Source organism: Maylandia zebra, linkage group LG23, assembly GCF_041146795.1.
Source record: "Maylandia zebra isolate NMK-2024a linkage group LG23, Mzebra_GT3a, whole genome shotgun sequence".
NCBI classification, from domain to species: domain Eukaryota; kingdom Metazoa; phylum Chordata; class Actinopteri; order Cichliformes; family Cichlidae; genus Maylandia; species Maylandia zebra.
In genome coordinates, this window is record NC_135188.1 from 1579416 (window position 1) to 1595045 (window position 15630).

The 15630-nt window shown below is 45.2% G+C and overlaps 2 protein-coding genes across 9 annotated transcripts in view; both read right to left on the bottom strand.

The window, feature by feature from the left end:
• Nucleotides 1–468: 468 nt before the first annotated feature.
• On the bottom strand, nucleotides 469–7980 carry use1 (unconventional SNARE in the ER 1 homolog (S. cerevisiae)). Its single transcript, XM_012924386.3, has 8 exons — nucleotides 7821–7980; nucleotides 3977–4026; nucleotides 3674–3752; nucleotides 3421–3573; nucleotides 3256–3271; nucleotides 3104–3125; nucleotides 2857–3019; nucleotides 469–848 (listed from the first exon to the last, which is right to left on the bottom strand). The coding sequence occupies exons 1-8, from the start codon at nucleotides 7917–7919 to the stop codon at nucleotides 666–668; spliced, it is 765 nt and encodes a 254-aa protein (XP_012779840.1). The 5' UTR covers nucleotides 7920–7980; the 3' UTR covers nucleotides 469–665.
• Nucleotides 7981–10587: 2607 nt separating this feature from the next.
• Nucleotides 10588–15630, bottom strand: part of LOC101469450 (myosin IXB) — a 55695-nt gene continuing 50652 nt past the window's right edge. For 4 of the 8 annotated variants that reach the window (XM_076880514.1, XM_076880515.1, XM_004570181.2 and 1 more), the window contains 9 exons: nucleotides 14870–15062; nucleotides 14664–14792; nucleotides 14466–14571; nucleotides 14197–14328; nucleotides 13774–13897; nucleotides 13552–13602; nucleotides 12845–12960; nucleotides 12611–12747; nucleotides 10588–12176 (listed from right to left, as the gene is read on the bottom strand). In XM_076880514.1, coding sequence (XP_076736629.1) covers nucleotides 11620–12176; nucleotides 12611–12747; nucleotides 12845–12960; nucleotides 13552–13602; nucleotides 13774–13897; nucleotides 14197–14328; nucleotides 14466–14571; nucleotides 14664–14792; nucleotides 14870–15062 — 1545 coding nt within the window. In that variant the 3' untranslated portion in view covers nucleotides 10588–11619. Of the gene's footprint in view, nucleotides 12177–12445; nucleotides 12501–12598; nucleotides 12748–12844; nucleotides 12961–13551; nucleotides 13603–13773; nucleotides 13898–14196; nucleotides 14329–14465; nucleotides 14572–14663; nucleotides 14793–14869; nucleotides 15063–15630 lie in introns of all 8 variants that reach the window. The other 4 variants (XM_076880517.1, XM_076880518.1, XM_076880513.1 and 1 more) reach the window with 4 other exon arrangements.

The following is a 15630-nucleotide window of genomic DNA, read 5'->3' on the forward strand; positions in this document are numbered from 1 at the left end:
GAGTTTACCGAGCTGCTTTCAGTGAACAGCTGGTGATGCTTTACTTTAAAGAACATCACCCTGTGGTTTGTGATTTTGGTCATCACTACGTTGTTGTTTTTTGGACTGGAAGCCACCACATGTGAGAGCAAACTTGATGTTTAAATCAAATATACTAAACTGGGGATTTAAGGTAAAGCATTAGCAAACGATGGCACATTTGTTACAAACTGAGTTACAGCTGACGGCGACGGTCCATGAACGCCTTTCAGTGTGCACGGGTACTAAACAGATGCTCCACCAAAGACGAGTGTGTGTGTTTGTAGTTTCACTTGGTGACAAAGTGCATACATGTGTTGATTGGCTCGCAGCCGTCCTGATGAGGGTTAAAATAGTTAAGGCTCAGGTCCTGCCGTCCGTGCATTAAGACTTTGCTGTTGCTCCCAGCAGATTCTGCTGTGTCAAAAAAGAGAATTCTGGCGCTTCGAGTCGTGATTTAAACTTTAATGTGGAGGAGAAAGATTTCAGTTTCAAAAGTGTAAAGTGACAGTCCGTGAAACTGATTTGTTTTGGTGCTGACAGCTACTGATCTGTATCGCTGTAGCTCTACGGAGGCCTGTGAAGACTCTGCTCTTGTAAACACGGGAGCGTGTCGGGACTAAGAGTTCAGAGGATGATCACGGTCATCATCTGAGTCTGGGGAAGATTCTGATGAAGAGGATCATGCTGATAAAGGTGAAGGAGACTAGGATGAGCATCAGCCACAGCAGCCAGTTCACAGACTTCTTCGTGTGCTGCTCCAACCGCTCGGACTCCGTCTTCAGCTTCTCGAAGTTCAGGTCCGCCTGACGCATGGACTGGCTCAGAGTCTGGAGGCAGAGGGAGACGTCGCCGATATAAACATCAAAACCACAGACAAACAAGCCCGCTGACGGGAACACTCGGAGTCTTTATGCACAGTGTGGCTCCAAAGGCTGTTAGCTGGCCTATACTGCCCCCTTGTGGCCAGAATCAGTTAAACTCCTCCAAGTTTCTCAAAGAGAGGCAGAAATAGCTCTAGAGGTGGCACAACTTTTTTTCTTTCTAACAAATAAATAAATAAATCTTAAAATAAATGATTTCAAAGATTTAATAAATGTAAATACTGCCAGCACGAGAGGAGGGAAAAAAGGATCTTCAATAAAAATATCACAATTAGCACTTTGTCACCTTTTTATGATGCCCTGAATTCGTTAAGTGTGGGCTTCACTCATGGAAAACTATTTTTTATTTAAGCTGGTTCGAGTTTTCCCGATAAGCAGTTAAAACAAGTTTTGTTATGGACCAAGTTTTTTCCAAGTTTCCATCATAAGACTCAGATTTGGGCCGGTTGGCGGCCACATCAGGTCCTTCAGCACAAATCTTCTTATTAACGTAACTAAAGGTTTGGAAAGGGCAGCTTTTAGCTTTGATCCCCAGCTGCTGAGAGACTCTGCAGGAGGACCTGGGAGCAGCTGGAAGCCCGCCTCTTTCTTCTTCAGGCTCTGGGCGTGCTCACATGAAACATCATGTGACTCCTCTGCACAAAACGATCCCTACGAGTGTTCCCTACTGCAATCAGGGAAGCTAGCGGATAATTATGATAAAAATCTATGTCAAACATTAAAAAAAAAGCCCAAAAGCTGTTCTTCTTAATAGATTTATTCTGAGTGCGCTTTTAGTGCTGCTGCTTATTTGTAGCATTACAGCTTAAACGTTGCTCCTGTCCTGCAACCTGATGCAGCAGCTGCAATTCCAGCAGCGTAAAAGAGATTCGGCAGCAGATTAGAGACAGTTTTTGGCTTAACAGCCTACCTACACAAAATGTATATGGGTACAGCAGAGGGTCTATACTGCACTAAATGGCTGTTGTAAATAATAAGTCAGTGGAAATCTGGCCCTTCCAGCATCCTCTGCTCCCACAGAGATTTTCATCACAAGTGATCTCTGTGATTTAGTAAAAAGAAAGGTCCTTCTGACCATTAACCTCCCCTCATAGCACACCCCTCTGCTTGGGCTTTGTATACTCTGACTTCACTTTATTTGGATTTAATTTCTCACTTTCAGCTTGTATTTATATTGGGCAGGATGCATGATCACCCTGAAACAACTTGAGGAAAGTGGCCAAACCTCAGCTAATCATTCCCATATCTTTTACCGACCCAACCATCATAAAAGTTTGTTCCCAGAGTCAGAAGTGAATCAGGAAGAAAGGCTTTGAATGTGTCGCCCCCGTGTCCTACAGAAATCGACAGAAGCAGCTCAAAGTGTCAGAACTGGTCACGATCGGCGAGTTTAATATATATTTAAATGAGAACTGTGCTGGTTGTGCTTCACCTCGACACAGCTAAAGTTCCAGAATCATCTGCACATTCAGGACGCTTCTCTTTAGCCCACTGTGCGTTTTCTACTGTTAAGTGTGGGAGCTGACTTCCTGTTTAGCTTCAGCGCCACACTGACTCACTGTTCTGACCATATGTTCCCACAGTCTTCCCATTTTGCTCCTGAGTTTAGACACAGCTGACTGGGAGCAAACAACATGTGTTGCATTTCCTTCTTGGAGGACTCGCACTGTTTCGGCTGAACGCGCTGCAGCTTGGGGGCGGGCTTTGGCTCGATTAGCCAGGTGCAAGAGCTCGTTGTGGTCTGAAAAGCGTCTATTTGAACTGCTAACTATTTTGTGCGTTTAGATTTGTGCATGCATTCGGTTTAAAGATGCAAATTAAAAGGTGAATTTTTTCAACTTCTTCATCTGGAAACAAATCTGCCATTAAACTTTTTTTTTTCCACAAACACAGACTCAAAAACAGTTTTGCATCAAATCTGTGAGTTATTTATTCCATATATCTGTCCGCTTACCTGGTTGTCTTGTTTGATGATGTTCTGCGCAGCCAAAGTGTTGTTCTTCAGATTTCTGGCCAGGTTCAGCATGTCTTCAGCCAGCTTCTCCTGCAGGTTGTGGTGATGCTGCAGGACGGCGTCCAGCTCTGCGGCAGACTGACGCTCGTCCAGAGGAAAACATCTGCGCAGAGGTGACACAGGTTGAAGCTTTTACACCCAAAAACAAGTCCAACACACGAGATCATTTAGAAAAGCTCGACTTTACCTTCGGTTCCTCAAGTCTCCGTCTAACGTGAGAAGAGAAAAGAAAAATAAAATCACCTCGTCTTAAAAACAAACAAATACAATCCTATCGAAATATAATTCGTCATATTTCCATCTGATGTTATTAAATCCAAGAGGCCGAGTACTTCGTACCTTTTCCCGACGACCCCTGCAGTGACAGAAAAGAACATTTATGAGTTCAAGACAAAATGTGGGAAACGTTTTATTTAGATGTTTCTACCACACTGTGGTAGTTTAGGAGGCGCGCTGCAGTTCGTACAAAGAGGTCACGTCTGCAGTACGGTCAGAGCGTCCTACCGTGCCGAGCAGCTCGTCCCTCATCTCTCCCGTGCACCGCGCCTTCGTCTGCGTGTGGACTTTTTTAGTGACAGACATCCTCTCGTTGGCCATCGTGGCCGTCCGACCGGGGGCGAGGAACTGATTAGCTAAAGCTTTTTCTGTTGGTGAAGACTGAAGCAGAGCGGGAGGGACAGGAAGTCAGAAAACTCAAAGCTTCACTTCAAAATAAAGAAAACACAGTTGTGTCGTGTTAAAAACAGGAAAAACTGACCAGCTTCTCTGCTTCTAGAGTTCCTTTCAGAAAGTTGACTTTTCTCGTGTATTCAGCCAGGACCTCTGGTGTTGGTTTGCTGCAAGGACACACAACCGCTTACTGACAAAGCTTTGTGTTATTAAGCTGCAACGAGCAGATCAAACATCTGCGCTCATAACACGTAAGCCTGATGTGACCTGTTAGAAGATATACTCTTTTCCCTAAACACCAAACATGTTTAAAATAGGTTCTTAGTAATATATGTACATTTCAGGCAAAAAAAGAAAAACACTGAGACAGAAAAGTGGAGGCTGGTGTTACCTCGGGCTTTTCCTCAGAGCCACCAGCATCTCTTCCAGGGCGCCCACATACTGGAGGAGACCAAACAGAAACAGTGATGCTGCTCACATGCTCTCGTTCATCTCATCAATCACATCTTTATTTCAAAGTAACAAATGTTAAATAAACATCTGTATATCATAGACTACACTGGGCCAAATAACAGAGTTTAACTGACGAGGTTCTTGTAAAAGTAGGCTGAGTTTCTTACAGAGGGTGGGTCACAAAGCCACACAGAAGCCACTGAGACCAGCTTAGGATGACTGATGACAGCACACACTCACTGCTGCAGGTGGACACTAGTGTAGTCTTCATCGACACACACACACACACACAGATAATGCGGAAAAACAGCTGTGACGCTGCAGAGACGGTTCCTGAGAAAAGCAAATGACTCTGTGCAGTAAACAGCATCAAGTGGAGGCTCCTTAAATTTATCTTTAATAGTTCCTGTTTGTAGCAAAGCATCGTTGAGGTTACACTAACACACACACTGAACACACCTTCAGTTTGCAGCTGTTAGAAAATAAGTCACGGCAAAATGCACCGTATCTCAAACTCCCACCAACGCCCAGTGGTTGCTGATCTCCACCAACCAGTCAAGCTGCAGTTTCCAGCCACGCTGGCACGGATGAGTCAAATTGTTGATTTGGTGACGTCTGCTGTCACAGCGAGTCGGCTCACTGAGAGAAACAAAACAGACTCTCACCACATCAGACCAAGTGTGCATGTGGTCTAATGACAAATGTAATAAGGAGGAAGCAGTGCAAGATGAACGTGTTTGACAGCTGTCAGAGTCGCACTGACTGTTCTTACTTTAGTTACTCTAACCTTTCATTTACTCTAAAAGTAAAAACCATGCAGCTGATTGGTTCATCCTGCTGGTTCAGATTAAAGGGTCTTCACTGCTCAGCTGTAGGGAGCCACTCGGTACAGCGTGACACGAGGTCACTGAGAAGAGGCGTCTTGATTTATTCAGTCCCAAGTGGCCTGGCGACGCCTGTTGTTACTCGTTTGCGTTAAAGCTACAGGTCACACGTTTAACTCAGCGACTGTTCCTTTAAAGCTGCTTATTGTTCATTCTTGGGTGTAAAAAATATTAAACCTCATAAACTAAATTAAAGCTTTCAGTGGAATTTAAACAGGCAAATGCTCTGAATTTAACCAAACACGTGTGTGTCAAAGATAAAAGCTGCACTTTGTTGTAAGACCACTTTGCGCCACAAGAGGGTGCAGTGCAGTGTGTCACCGTAACCTGTGTATTTTAAATCAGCGGTCCCCAACCCCCGGGCCTCGGACCGGTACCGGTCCGTGAGTTGTTTGGTACCGGGCCGCGAGAGTTGAGGCTCGGGTGTGAAATGTGTGGTTTTCAGGGTTTTTATCGTTAACTTGGTAACACGTGTGTTATGAATAAATCTTCTTTTTTTCGGTACCGGTACTAGTTTTATTTTGTTGTATTTATCCGCGACACCTTAAAGGCCGGTCCGTGAAAATATTGTCGGGCATAAACCGGTCCATGGCGCAGAAAAGGTTGGAGAGCGCTGTTTTATATGACAGCCTGGCAAAAGACGAGATCTCACGAGGCTCTTTACTAAAAAGAAAACTGTTAGCAGTGCTGCCCCCTGGTGGTCAAAGTTTTAGTAACAAAAGTTAGCCGTAATTTCCCATCACCGAACAACCACAATCGTCCATGAAAACGGTGGTACAAATCTCTACGTTACAGAAGTGTCACATCACGACATCGATCATATAGCAACTCTATGCATTTGTGTTTCCTAGCACATAAGCCGCACAGAGAGCCGCGTAATTAATTGAAAATAAATCAAAACTGATGTTCTGAACTCTCAACAGATGTGATCTGGTCCATGTCATCTTTGTTTTAAATTTAAATTCTGTTAACATTTCACCCAATGAGAGTTCACACAGTAACGTGTCTCCATGACATGAAGCATGATGTAAAAAGACCTCAACACAGTTTCAGCGTCCAAACGTAATACCACCAATCTGTTTCAACAGCTGGAGCACAATCACAATATCGCAGCTTTACAGACGAGCGCATTTACAGGTCAAACCCTGCCAGCAAACTGTCGGGGCAAGAACAAGTACATAAAGGAAACTCCTTCGTTAATGTTAATCGAGGTAAAATGTTCAATTGTTTTGATTTGAGGCCCCGCCCAAGCATATCTGAGTACGAGAGCAGTGTGAGGACTTAATGAGGGAGCTACTCAACAACCTCACTGCTCTGCAAAACATGAAAGAGCTGTTCCTGATGAAAATGGCAACAACAAACATGTTTCACCTCTAGAGGCACAAATACTCCGAAGGAGGAGACGCCAGGAGCTGGTGTCTCGGGTTGGAATCCAGTGTGGGGCCTTTCTGTGTGGAGTTTACACAGCACAAAGACATGCATCTGTGGTTAACTGGTGATTCTAAATCGGGCCAGTCCCCTCACCCATCGGCTCTAAGATCTCCACTGCCTACTGGTTAAGACTCAGAGATCAGATTAGTTAGACAGGGAGTCGATCCAGACTTCCTGTACTGGGGGTGCTGGTTCCACAGATCAACAGTGTGGGTGTGAGTGGTTATCTGTCTCTCCATGTAAGCCCTGTGACACACCTCACCTGGCCAGGATGTACCCTCCCCCTCATCCTTTGACAGTTAAGGTTAGCGCCCCCCCCCCCCGAGGAATATTGATGGATTGTGCAGATACTTAAGAATTACAAGTTTAAGTTACTTTAGTTTAACAAAAACTAAAACTACACTTCCAGAGAAAACTCGACCCAGAGTATCTCACTGCAACTCTGCGGCTTTCAAAGGAGTGAGGAGGAAAGGAGGTCATTTATGTGAAAAGGGAAAGTCCATCTCTGAACCGAGGAGGGGGCCTAAGAGCACGTCTTTCACTTTCTTACAATGCTGTGATTGCAGCCATTCCCCTGTGACCTCTGAATGGTTCTCATGCCCACCATCAATGAGTATGACAACAGTATATTGAAGATCATGAAACTTGGCTGGTGCTAGTTTTGGCTGATATGCAAATGTTTAAAAGGCTGGGAAACTGCAGTGAGCTGAGAATGAGGAAGTCACAGGTGAGTGATGAAATGTTTCTCCCACTGAAAACAAACAGATGAACAGAAACAGCTTTCTGGGACTAGCTAGAGCACCTGTGTGCTTACATTTGACTTTTGCTGTGTCACTGCTGCTTAGTCACACTTTAAGGTCACCAGCTCACTGGAAAGGAAGAAAGGATGGCTGGATGGATGTCCTTCACCCAACATGATGCGCACTATTTTCCATAGCATAATAAATATTGTCGCAAATATTTCTCTGAAATATCGCGATGTAATTTAAAGGCTGCATCACACCCCGCTGGTGCGCATAAGCTGAGTCTGCAGCTCCTGACTAGGTTAACTGTCTATGAGGCAGCAGGGGTTGGACGGCTGGAGGAAAACTCGGGTTGCAGCTGATTCTCAGCCGATCGTTCTTATTAAAAAAAGAAGAAGCTATAAATAAATACAGTTACTGTTAAAGATATGAACACATGGAGGATCTTCTGTGAGGAACATGGGTGAAAGGAAAGCTTCGGAAACGAGATTAAACACTAAAATACAGCAAATCTGCTGCAGCAGACTCGCCGTGTGTCGCTACAGTGACATCTCGGCTGTGATTGAACCTGTGCCTGAGGGGCGAACAGCTTAAATGTGCCTCCCGACAAAAACAGAAAGCGGTTTGCGCGACGACGTGGCTAACAGCGGCTCACAACAACAACAGTCAGGCTAACGTCATCACGACACGGTCGTTACAGCCGCTCCGAGCCGTGCCGGGTTACCTTTTCAAGCCTCCACTCCGTCTCTCCCCGTTTCTCCGACGCCAAAGACTCACAGCGAGACAATAACCTGATGAAATTGATTTCTAGTCTGGAAGCCATGTTTGGTTTGAAGCCGACACAGCGGCGCAGCAGTTTGACGTCAAGCCGAGCGGCGCAGACGTTATGGGCGGAGCGTCGCCCCGCCTCTTTTTTTTTACGTTGTCAATGAAAATTTTACTTTAAAAATAATAATAATTGCATTATAATAATAATAATAATAATGATAATAATAATAATACATTAATTATTATATTAATTATATTAATAATAATAATCTCGCCAGATCCCAAAGTTTTATCTTAATCGATTTCTCTCTATTCGAGAGAAATAAAATAATAAAATAAATATAAAACACATCATTCTGGCACGAAACCCACAACATGTCTGTATGTAGTACTTTTTTATTTATGTATGTTTTGCATGTGTTTATATACAGTTCTTAAAAAAAAAATACTGCCATAAAAACACTAAAAGAAAACAAAGTTAAAAATATTGTTTGTAAATTTTATTTATTGGGCAAATAAAACACTAAATTCACTTTTTTATACGCCAATTTGAGGCGCCATACTGGACTTCTCTGAGAGTCAAGCACAACGATTTTTTATTTTACGCAATGCCAGTAAATAATAATAATAATAATAATAATGTGCTTTCCTATTTTTTCTGCTTTTTTGTAAAAGATTACATAAATAAAATTAAAAATATGAGTTTTGACTGACAAGCTTGGACAAACTGGCGTCTCAGTCGTTACAGAAACATAGAAAATGAGTTTGATATTTTCAGTACTGTTAATTTAGGGTAATTGTGGCATAAACATTACACTGGGTGGTGGCCTGATAGTTTATCAAGTATCCATGTATGCCTATATTGACTGTATTGATTATGTTTTGTTTTATAATACATGGGTTATTTTGCTGTACGGTATCTATGACACTCAAACTGCTTTACATGTAAACAGATGGAATGAAAGATTAGCACTGGATATAAAGTCATGTTGTGCTTATCACTACACTACAGTGCGTAAAGTATAATAGCCCATTTAGTGCACGGTCTGCATCACTTTATTTAGTGGCGCAGCAAAGATGAGTCAGGGCACTCAGTGTTTAGACCTTTTCTTATGGTCTACATCATCTACAGCTCCTAGAATCATAACTATTTTTGCAACGTGGAGCACCGATTGGAGACAGTTGACTGAATCTTCTCACCAAAGTTTTAATCTGTAGCCGGAAACTTCTGCACCACCAACGGGCTGAAGTTGGAGCTGCGTTTTCCAGATATGAGGCATCTGTGGATCAAGTCCAAGAAGGAGGTCATCCGGCAGGTCACATGACACAGCCTGTTCAAATCTTCAGAGCAACAATTTTAGTCTTCATGTCAAAAAAATAGTCCCAGTCTGTTCAGGACTTTGTTTAATGATTTGTTAACCTAGTTCAAAGACCCCACATACCTATCACTGCAGCGCCCTTCCACCTGAGCATGCCCAGCTGTGTGGGTGGTGCAGAGAGGAGAACAATCATCTATCAGACTCACGTATCCCAACCCGCATGGAGGTACGTGAAACAACATAAACTTTAATTTGCTTAACAGTGGATGGTGTGCGAGGCTGGTAAATCACCCATGACCAGGAAGGAAAATGCTGACCACAGCTCAGGGCGTAAAAACGGCAAAAATAAATGTAACCACTTCAAGGGGCGCTTGCGTGACACTGTTAAAACTCATGTTGGTGTAATTTCCTGTGCGCGGCTCTGGTGCAGCTTTATGAAGTCTGAAGAAATGACTCGTATGACATCACTTGAAAAACAGATCTTGCATTGTGGCAGCTGATCCTGAACTGTGGAGCCTTTGTGTGCTCAAGGTGCATTAATTCCACTCCACACAAAATCAAAAGCAGCGAGGTCTGTGCAGACGGCTGCAGTTTACTGTGACAAAGAAGCGGCTCATTTAAGAAGACCTGACCCGAGTTGTAATGACTGTTTAAGGCAGGAATGGCTCCGTGAGACTGTAAAATTATACCCACCTCTGGGAGTTTTAGCCATCTTAAAGCAAAATGTTAAACATACACACTCCGGCCACTTTATTAGGTACACCTGTTCACCTAGTGGTTAATGCAAATATCAAATCAGCCGAGTCAGTGCTTTTAAACACGCAGATATAATCAAGACGACCTGCTGAAGCTCAAAATGAGCATCAAAATGAGCAAGAAAGGGGATTTAAGTGATACTGAACAGGGCTGGTTGTTGGTGTGAGGATTTCAAAGACTGCTGATCTGCTGGGATTGTCCCACACAACCATCTCTGGGGATTACAGATAAAGATCCAAATAAGAGAAAATATCCAGCAAGCGGCAGTTTGATGCTAAAGATCAGAGGCTGGCCTGACGGCTTGGAGCTTATAGGAGTGCAGAAGATCATCTCTGAACATGTTAAACCCTGAAGCAGATGAGCTACACCAGCAGGAGACCACACCAGGTGGTCTGTACCCAGTACTAGCAACATGTACCTAATGTAATGCCATGATGTGCAGTATTTCTAGTTTCATGTTACTACATATTGTCTGTGCTGAAGGTCCAAGTCAACCTATGAACCTAATTTGGAGCAGACTAACTCCTGGAGAGTTTATAAACGTCCTACAGTTTTATTTTAATAACTCTTGTTTATCACCAGCTTCTGTTTCCAGCGTAAAAGAAAATCGTTCTAATTGTGCGTGATGGAAACACAGAGCAGTGCACGTTACAAGCATCATGTACTGTATTTTCATGTTAATACTAAGAAACATTACAGCTCATTCAGTCAAAGTCACCATGCACTCTGTTACACATCAGAACATCTTCCTCATAATCCAGACGAACTAACATCATCATACATCATCATCATCAGCAGTCAGAGAGGAACATTAGTATTACATCTCATACAAAGTTGGCCGGAGCTGTGCTTCAGCAGACTTTTCTAATAATGGGACCGAGTGATTTTAGAGGAGGGGAAGTTCAAGGACACGCGGTGGCACCGCTCTTGGATCGTGGCTGGGTTTGTGTGGGTTTCCGTGGAGAAAGTGGCGTGTGCTGCTCCCGTTCCCTTTGCTGCGTGAATGCAATGACTTCCTATTTGGTGTGTTGTGCGGTGGGTAAAACATGAAGGCGAACAGAGAATGCTGTGTGTGTGCAACAGTCACAATGTGCAGGTTTAGGTCCTTGTTTTCCACGACAAACACATCCCTCCCTCTGCGAGCACCGTTCCATCATCGTGACATGAGAATGAGCTTTTTAACAAGTCAATGTACAACATCAAGGCACTAGCTAACGTTTCAGCGAGCGGGTTTCACTCACTGGGAGAACTAAGAAATGAAAAGTGCGACTGAAACCTGCAATATTTTCTTGAATTAGCACAAATTAATAAAAAAATCATTATGAGGCTACGGGAGGAAACTGCCTCTGGTCCCACTGAAGTAATCAACAGTGAGGACAACATATTAAAAAGATTGAAAAGGTGCTTGGCAACATGTGGTCCAGTCCTTTTGACTAACGACACGTTAGTTCCCTCAGACAGCAGCAGCTGCAGTTTGTGCGAGCTGGGTTCATGCATGTGGAGCCGCAGCAGCTGCGCCTGCGTCGCGTCTCTCCTTTCCTTTACACACATCAAGTTCCAGCCTGTCCGAGCGCTCTGCTGCGTCGAATCCGAGAGCGGTTGAATTCCTTTTGTTTGTCTGCTTGCGGGTCGCCGTCCTTAATCCTCTTCACCGTTCCAGTCGTTTGTGCTCCTCCCCGCTCAGACTTCATCATCCATGTACGGGATGTCTGGGTCAGAAAACCGTCTGTGGACGTTTGAGACTTTCATGTCGCTGTGCTGGAGCTGAGGAGTGGGCGCAGCCGTGGAGACGGAAGAAGAGGAAGAGGCGGCTGAAGGAGGACAGGAAGAAAAACGCAGCAGCAAGTCGCACTCTGACCCGTCGAGGTAAAGGGACTGGGTGCTGTCTTTACGGCGGCCAGGCTGCTCTCGTCTCTTGGCCGAGAAGGCAGGCGCTCGGCTTCCGGGAGGGGCGTGAGACTGAGGTGGACTCGAGGTTGGCGCCTGGGAGCAGACTCCCTGCGGGAGTTTAACCGTGTTTGGGATGATGGGGTTGCGACGCTGAAGCGGATGCCTGAAGGAGGCATTGGAGGATTCAGAAGTTGAAGAAGTGCAGCTAGCCAAAGAAGAGGTGGAGCTAGCAGGGGTGAGGGTCGACACTGAGATGCGTCCACCGGGGACTTTAGGCCTCTGGGTCAGATCTGAAGGTTTGGGAAGACAAAGCGCTTTGGATCTCCTCAGCTGATGAGCACCGCGTCCTGGAAGAGAAGAGGATAGAGGAAGGATGAGGAATATTTAACCAAGAGGCTCACAGCAGAGTGAAAGCCAAAAGGAAGATCATGCAACCATGTTAGGCAAGAAGAAAAATCAAAATGCACCCAGTGAGTTACAATTACAAGCATCTGATCTGATGTGGACGCCAAATGTTCAGCAAATCAACTTTGGGTGAAACGTGAGCATGTAGCCGTGCCACACATGCATTTACATGCACACAAACACACAAAAACACGGTTGCCGTTCCTCCGACCTGCTTTGCTACAGAGCAGACGTCACCGCCCACCTTCACCATCACTGGTCCAGACCTGTGCCACAAAAGACAGGAAGGGCCCCGCCCAGCAGGCCCCGCGGTCTGGTCAGAAACCCGCAGGAGACAGAAACAGGTAGGAAGTCCAGACTGTACCTTACTACTGACCTTCAGGCTCCGAGCTGTGAGCCGAGCGCTGCTGCTCGTCCAAGAGGCTCTCAGAGCTCAGCGAGGCTTCGGAGTCGAGATTCTCCTGGTCTGAACCAGGCTGCTCCATCTCTGGCAGGCGACAGGCAAGATCCTCTCTGAAGGTGAGATGAAGAGGAAATCACATGCATTAGGAACTGGACAATGAAGACAGCACACCTGAGGAACTGAAAAGTGCTGAGAGCGCAATCTTACTTCTCCTGTTTGATGGACTTGATACGTTCCATCAGGTTCTTCTCGGCCTCCGTGTCCGAATCCAGAGGCTCGTTCTCGGGGACCACGCTCAGATCAGTGCTGACCTTCTCGTGCATCTGCACAAGACAGAGGATCACACCTTCACCCAAACTGAAAACGTCCACAGTATAACAAACGCTAAAGAAACAGACACACAGGACTTTAACCCAAACCTGAAACTGAACCAAAAGGTGTTAGTGAGGTCGATGGGGAGGTTTTCATGCACCTGCATATGAATTCTTACAGAAAGTATTCAAAGAGATCCAAGTGAATACACACTTTTACTCTTTTCACCAAAATGTGCTGCCGAGTGATTGCTCTGTAGACAACACCACCTTCAGAGCTCTGTGGCCTTCTTTCCTCTTAAGGTTGAACAAATCAGTCACAAAACAGCTGTTCTTAGGTAGTAACAGTCCTTTAAACCCAGAACCACGGTGTGCTCTCACATCACAAGCAGGGCACAAACCAGTTAACAGCAACATGCAGTCTATTCCCAGTTAGTATGGAAGAATAAACAGTATTAAGGAAAGAAAAACCCCCAAACACACACACGACAGCCAAAGTTTGACCCACATCTTACATGCCATGCACAGGCGCCTCGACATGGCAGACCACTACAAACTACAACTACAAGGTCGACTCTACCAAGAGAAATCGATGATACGTACCACCGCTCCTTTGTAAGGAGCTGGTAGCCTGAGCGGTAAACGCCAGTAGTGCTAAAGAGAGACAAGGAACATTGGACACGTTACGCACGGAAGCTAAAGATATCAGATTCTGACAGTGGGGTCGACTTTATTACGTGACCTTCATCCAGCTTCTTAGTGTCGACTTAATTTGTCTAAATGGACAAGGACGCGGACAGAGGCGAGCGGCGCTCTCTTCCTCACCGTGTTCTGCCTCTTGAGCTTCAGCTGGTTAACGGCTAGAGCCTCGGCGTACTCCAGCTGCTCGATTTCCTCCATCTTCTCGTTGTAGCGCCGGATCTGCTCGTTGATGAGCATCTCCACACATCTGCAAACAAAAGAGCGATCAGGACCCACACTCCTTCCAGCCTTTGGGAGGTTTTGGACCGATTAGACGGCTCACGGGAGGGGCTCATGTGATTGGTGGGGCTTCTTTCTACTATTTTAGCGGCTTAACATTACAATACAAAGCATCTTGAGGATTGGTTCTATATAAAATAAACTGACTTAACCGAACAAATTAAAATGTAAATATTTCCTCTTTCAGAGTCCAAGTGAACACAAAGACCCCACACCCACCCAATTCAACCCTCATATTACATTCATGAGATTTCTTGGCGGTCTTACGTGGTTGTCTTGGCAACGTCTTTCATGCTGAGCAGTGGGTCTGCGCTGTCCGGGCAGCGGAGGATGCACGGTGCAAACACTATGGCCAGTGAGTTGGGAGACATGCGGTTGTGAGCCTCTTCTTTGCACACCCTGCAGGAGAATCACACACTGCTGTAAATGATCACCTCGCCGTTTAACTGAATACACGCATAACAAATAAGACGGGACGCAATGAGCCATCTCAGCGCAGGAGAAGTGATCAGAATCAAACAAACGAGGATCCCTGCCTGACGAGGTGGAAGACGAGCCTCTCCAAGGTGTTGTAATTTGCAGTCGGGAGCTCGTCCAGCACTTTATAGATGGCATGAAGCTGCTCCTGCTTCTCTGGAAGGTCTGACGAGAGGAAAATGCAACAAAAATCAATTCTTCAAAAACAGACAAAAATGCAAAGACACGAGCGCACTAGTGAGAAACGTCCTCCTCACCGACTGCATGCAGGAAGTCGTTGTAATGTGTGAAGGTCATCAGTGGGTCTGGCAGCTCCCTCAGCCACTGCTTTACCAAGCCTGTCACTGTGTGGATGGGATAGTCTTCGAGGCAGGCCGAGTTGGGGTCTAAACACAAAGTCGTCGTCAGCTCAGCGATGTCGTTTTAGGAGTCAGAAAAAGCAGAAACCAAGTTGATGTCTGACCTGTGTCCAGTTTCTGGTGAAGCTCTTTCATCCGGTTGGCAGAGCCCGATTTGCGATAGATGCCCTCCGTGTAGAGGCCGTGCATCTCCACGTGCTCCAGCATCATTTCCAGCACCATCGGTACCGGATTCTTTTCATTGAGCAGGTGACACACACGCACCCCGAAGTGCTGCCCGGTAAACTCGTCATCATTCTGTGGAGTCACCAGACGGCAGCGGTCAGTCGGACCTCGCCATGATCCACCCACAACATCCGAATCACACATTCTTCACTACAAACTTCACTGCGCTGTTATATATAAAAACATGTTCCCAAATATTATTGAACACGTGGAAGCGTGCTTCCCAGGCAGCTGCTTCCTCCCGAAGGGCCGCTTTCATTAACTTTATTTAACGTTTTCAAACACTGCGTGTCTATGATCAAAGATAAATATGCAGCCGACGGCGACAGTGCAAAAATGCTTCTTAAAAAGACCAGCAGAAAAAAAATTACTTGATTAGAAAATTTTATTTTTTATTCAAAGCTAGTGGAACAGGGGCTGGATTAGAAAACTTTTTATGCACAGTGTTTATGACTAATCACTAACCCAGCCCTGTATTTTATTTAATGCACAACACAGACTGTATATAAAAGATGGATACCACTGCAAATCGAAGCCAATGTTCTTAAAACTGCATTCTCTCCAATGGCCAGTAGAGGGCAACGCTGATGGTAACAAACCTCAACTGGAGAGAAAAATGACTCGACTTTAGTTCAGTGAA

Coding starts and splice junctions, on each gene's coding strand:
- use1 (XM_012924386.3), bottom strand. CDS start 7,919: ATGGCTTCCAGACTAGAAATCAATTTCATCAGGTTATTGTCTCGCTGT. Junction 4,027..7,820: donor CGGAGTGGAGGCTTGAAAAG/GTAACCCGGCAC, acceptor GGTCTCCTCCAG/TATGTGGGCGCCCTGGAAGA. Junction 3,020..3,103: donor GGAGACTTGAGGAACCGAAG/GTAAAGTCGAGC, acceptor ACCTCTGCGCAG/ATGTTTTCCTCTGGACGAGC.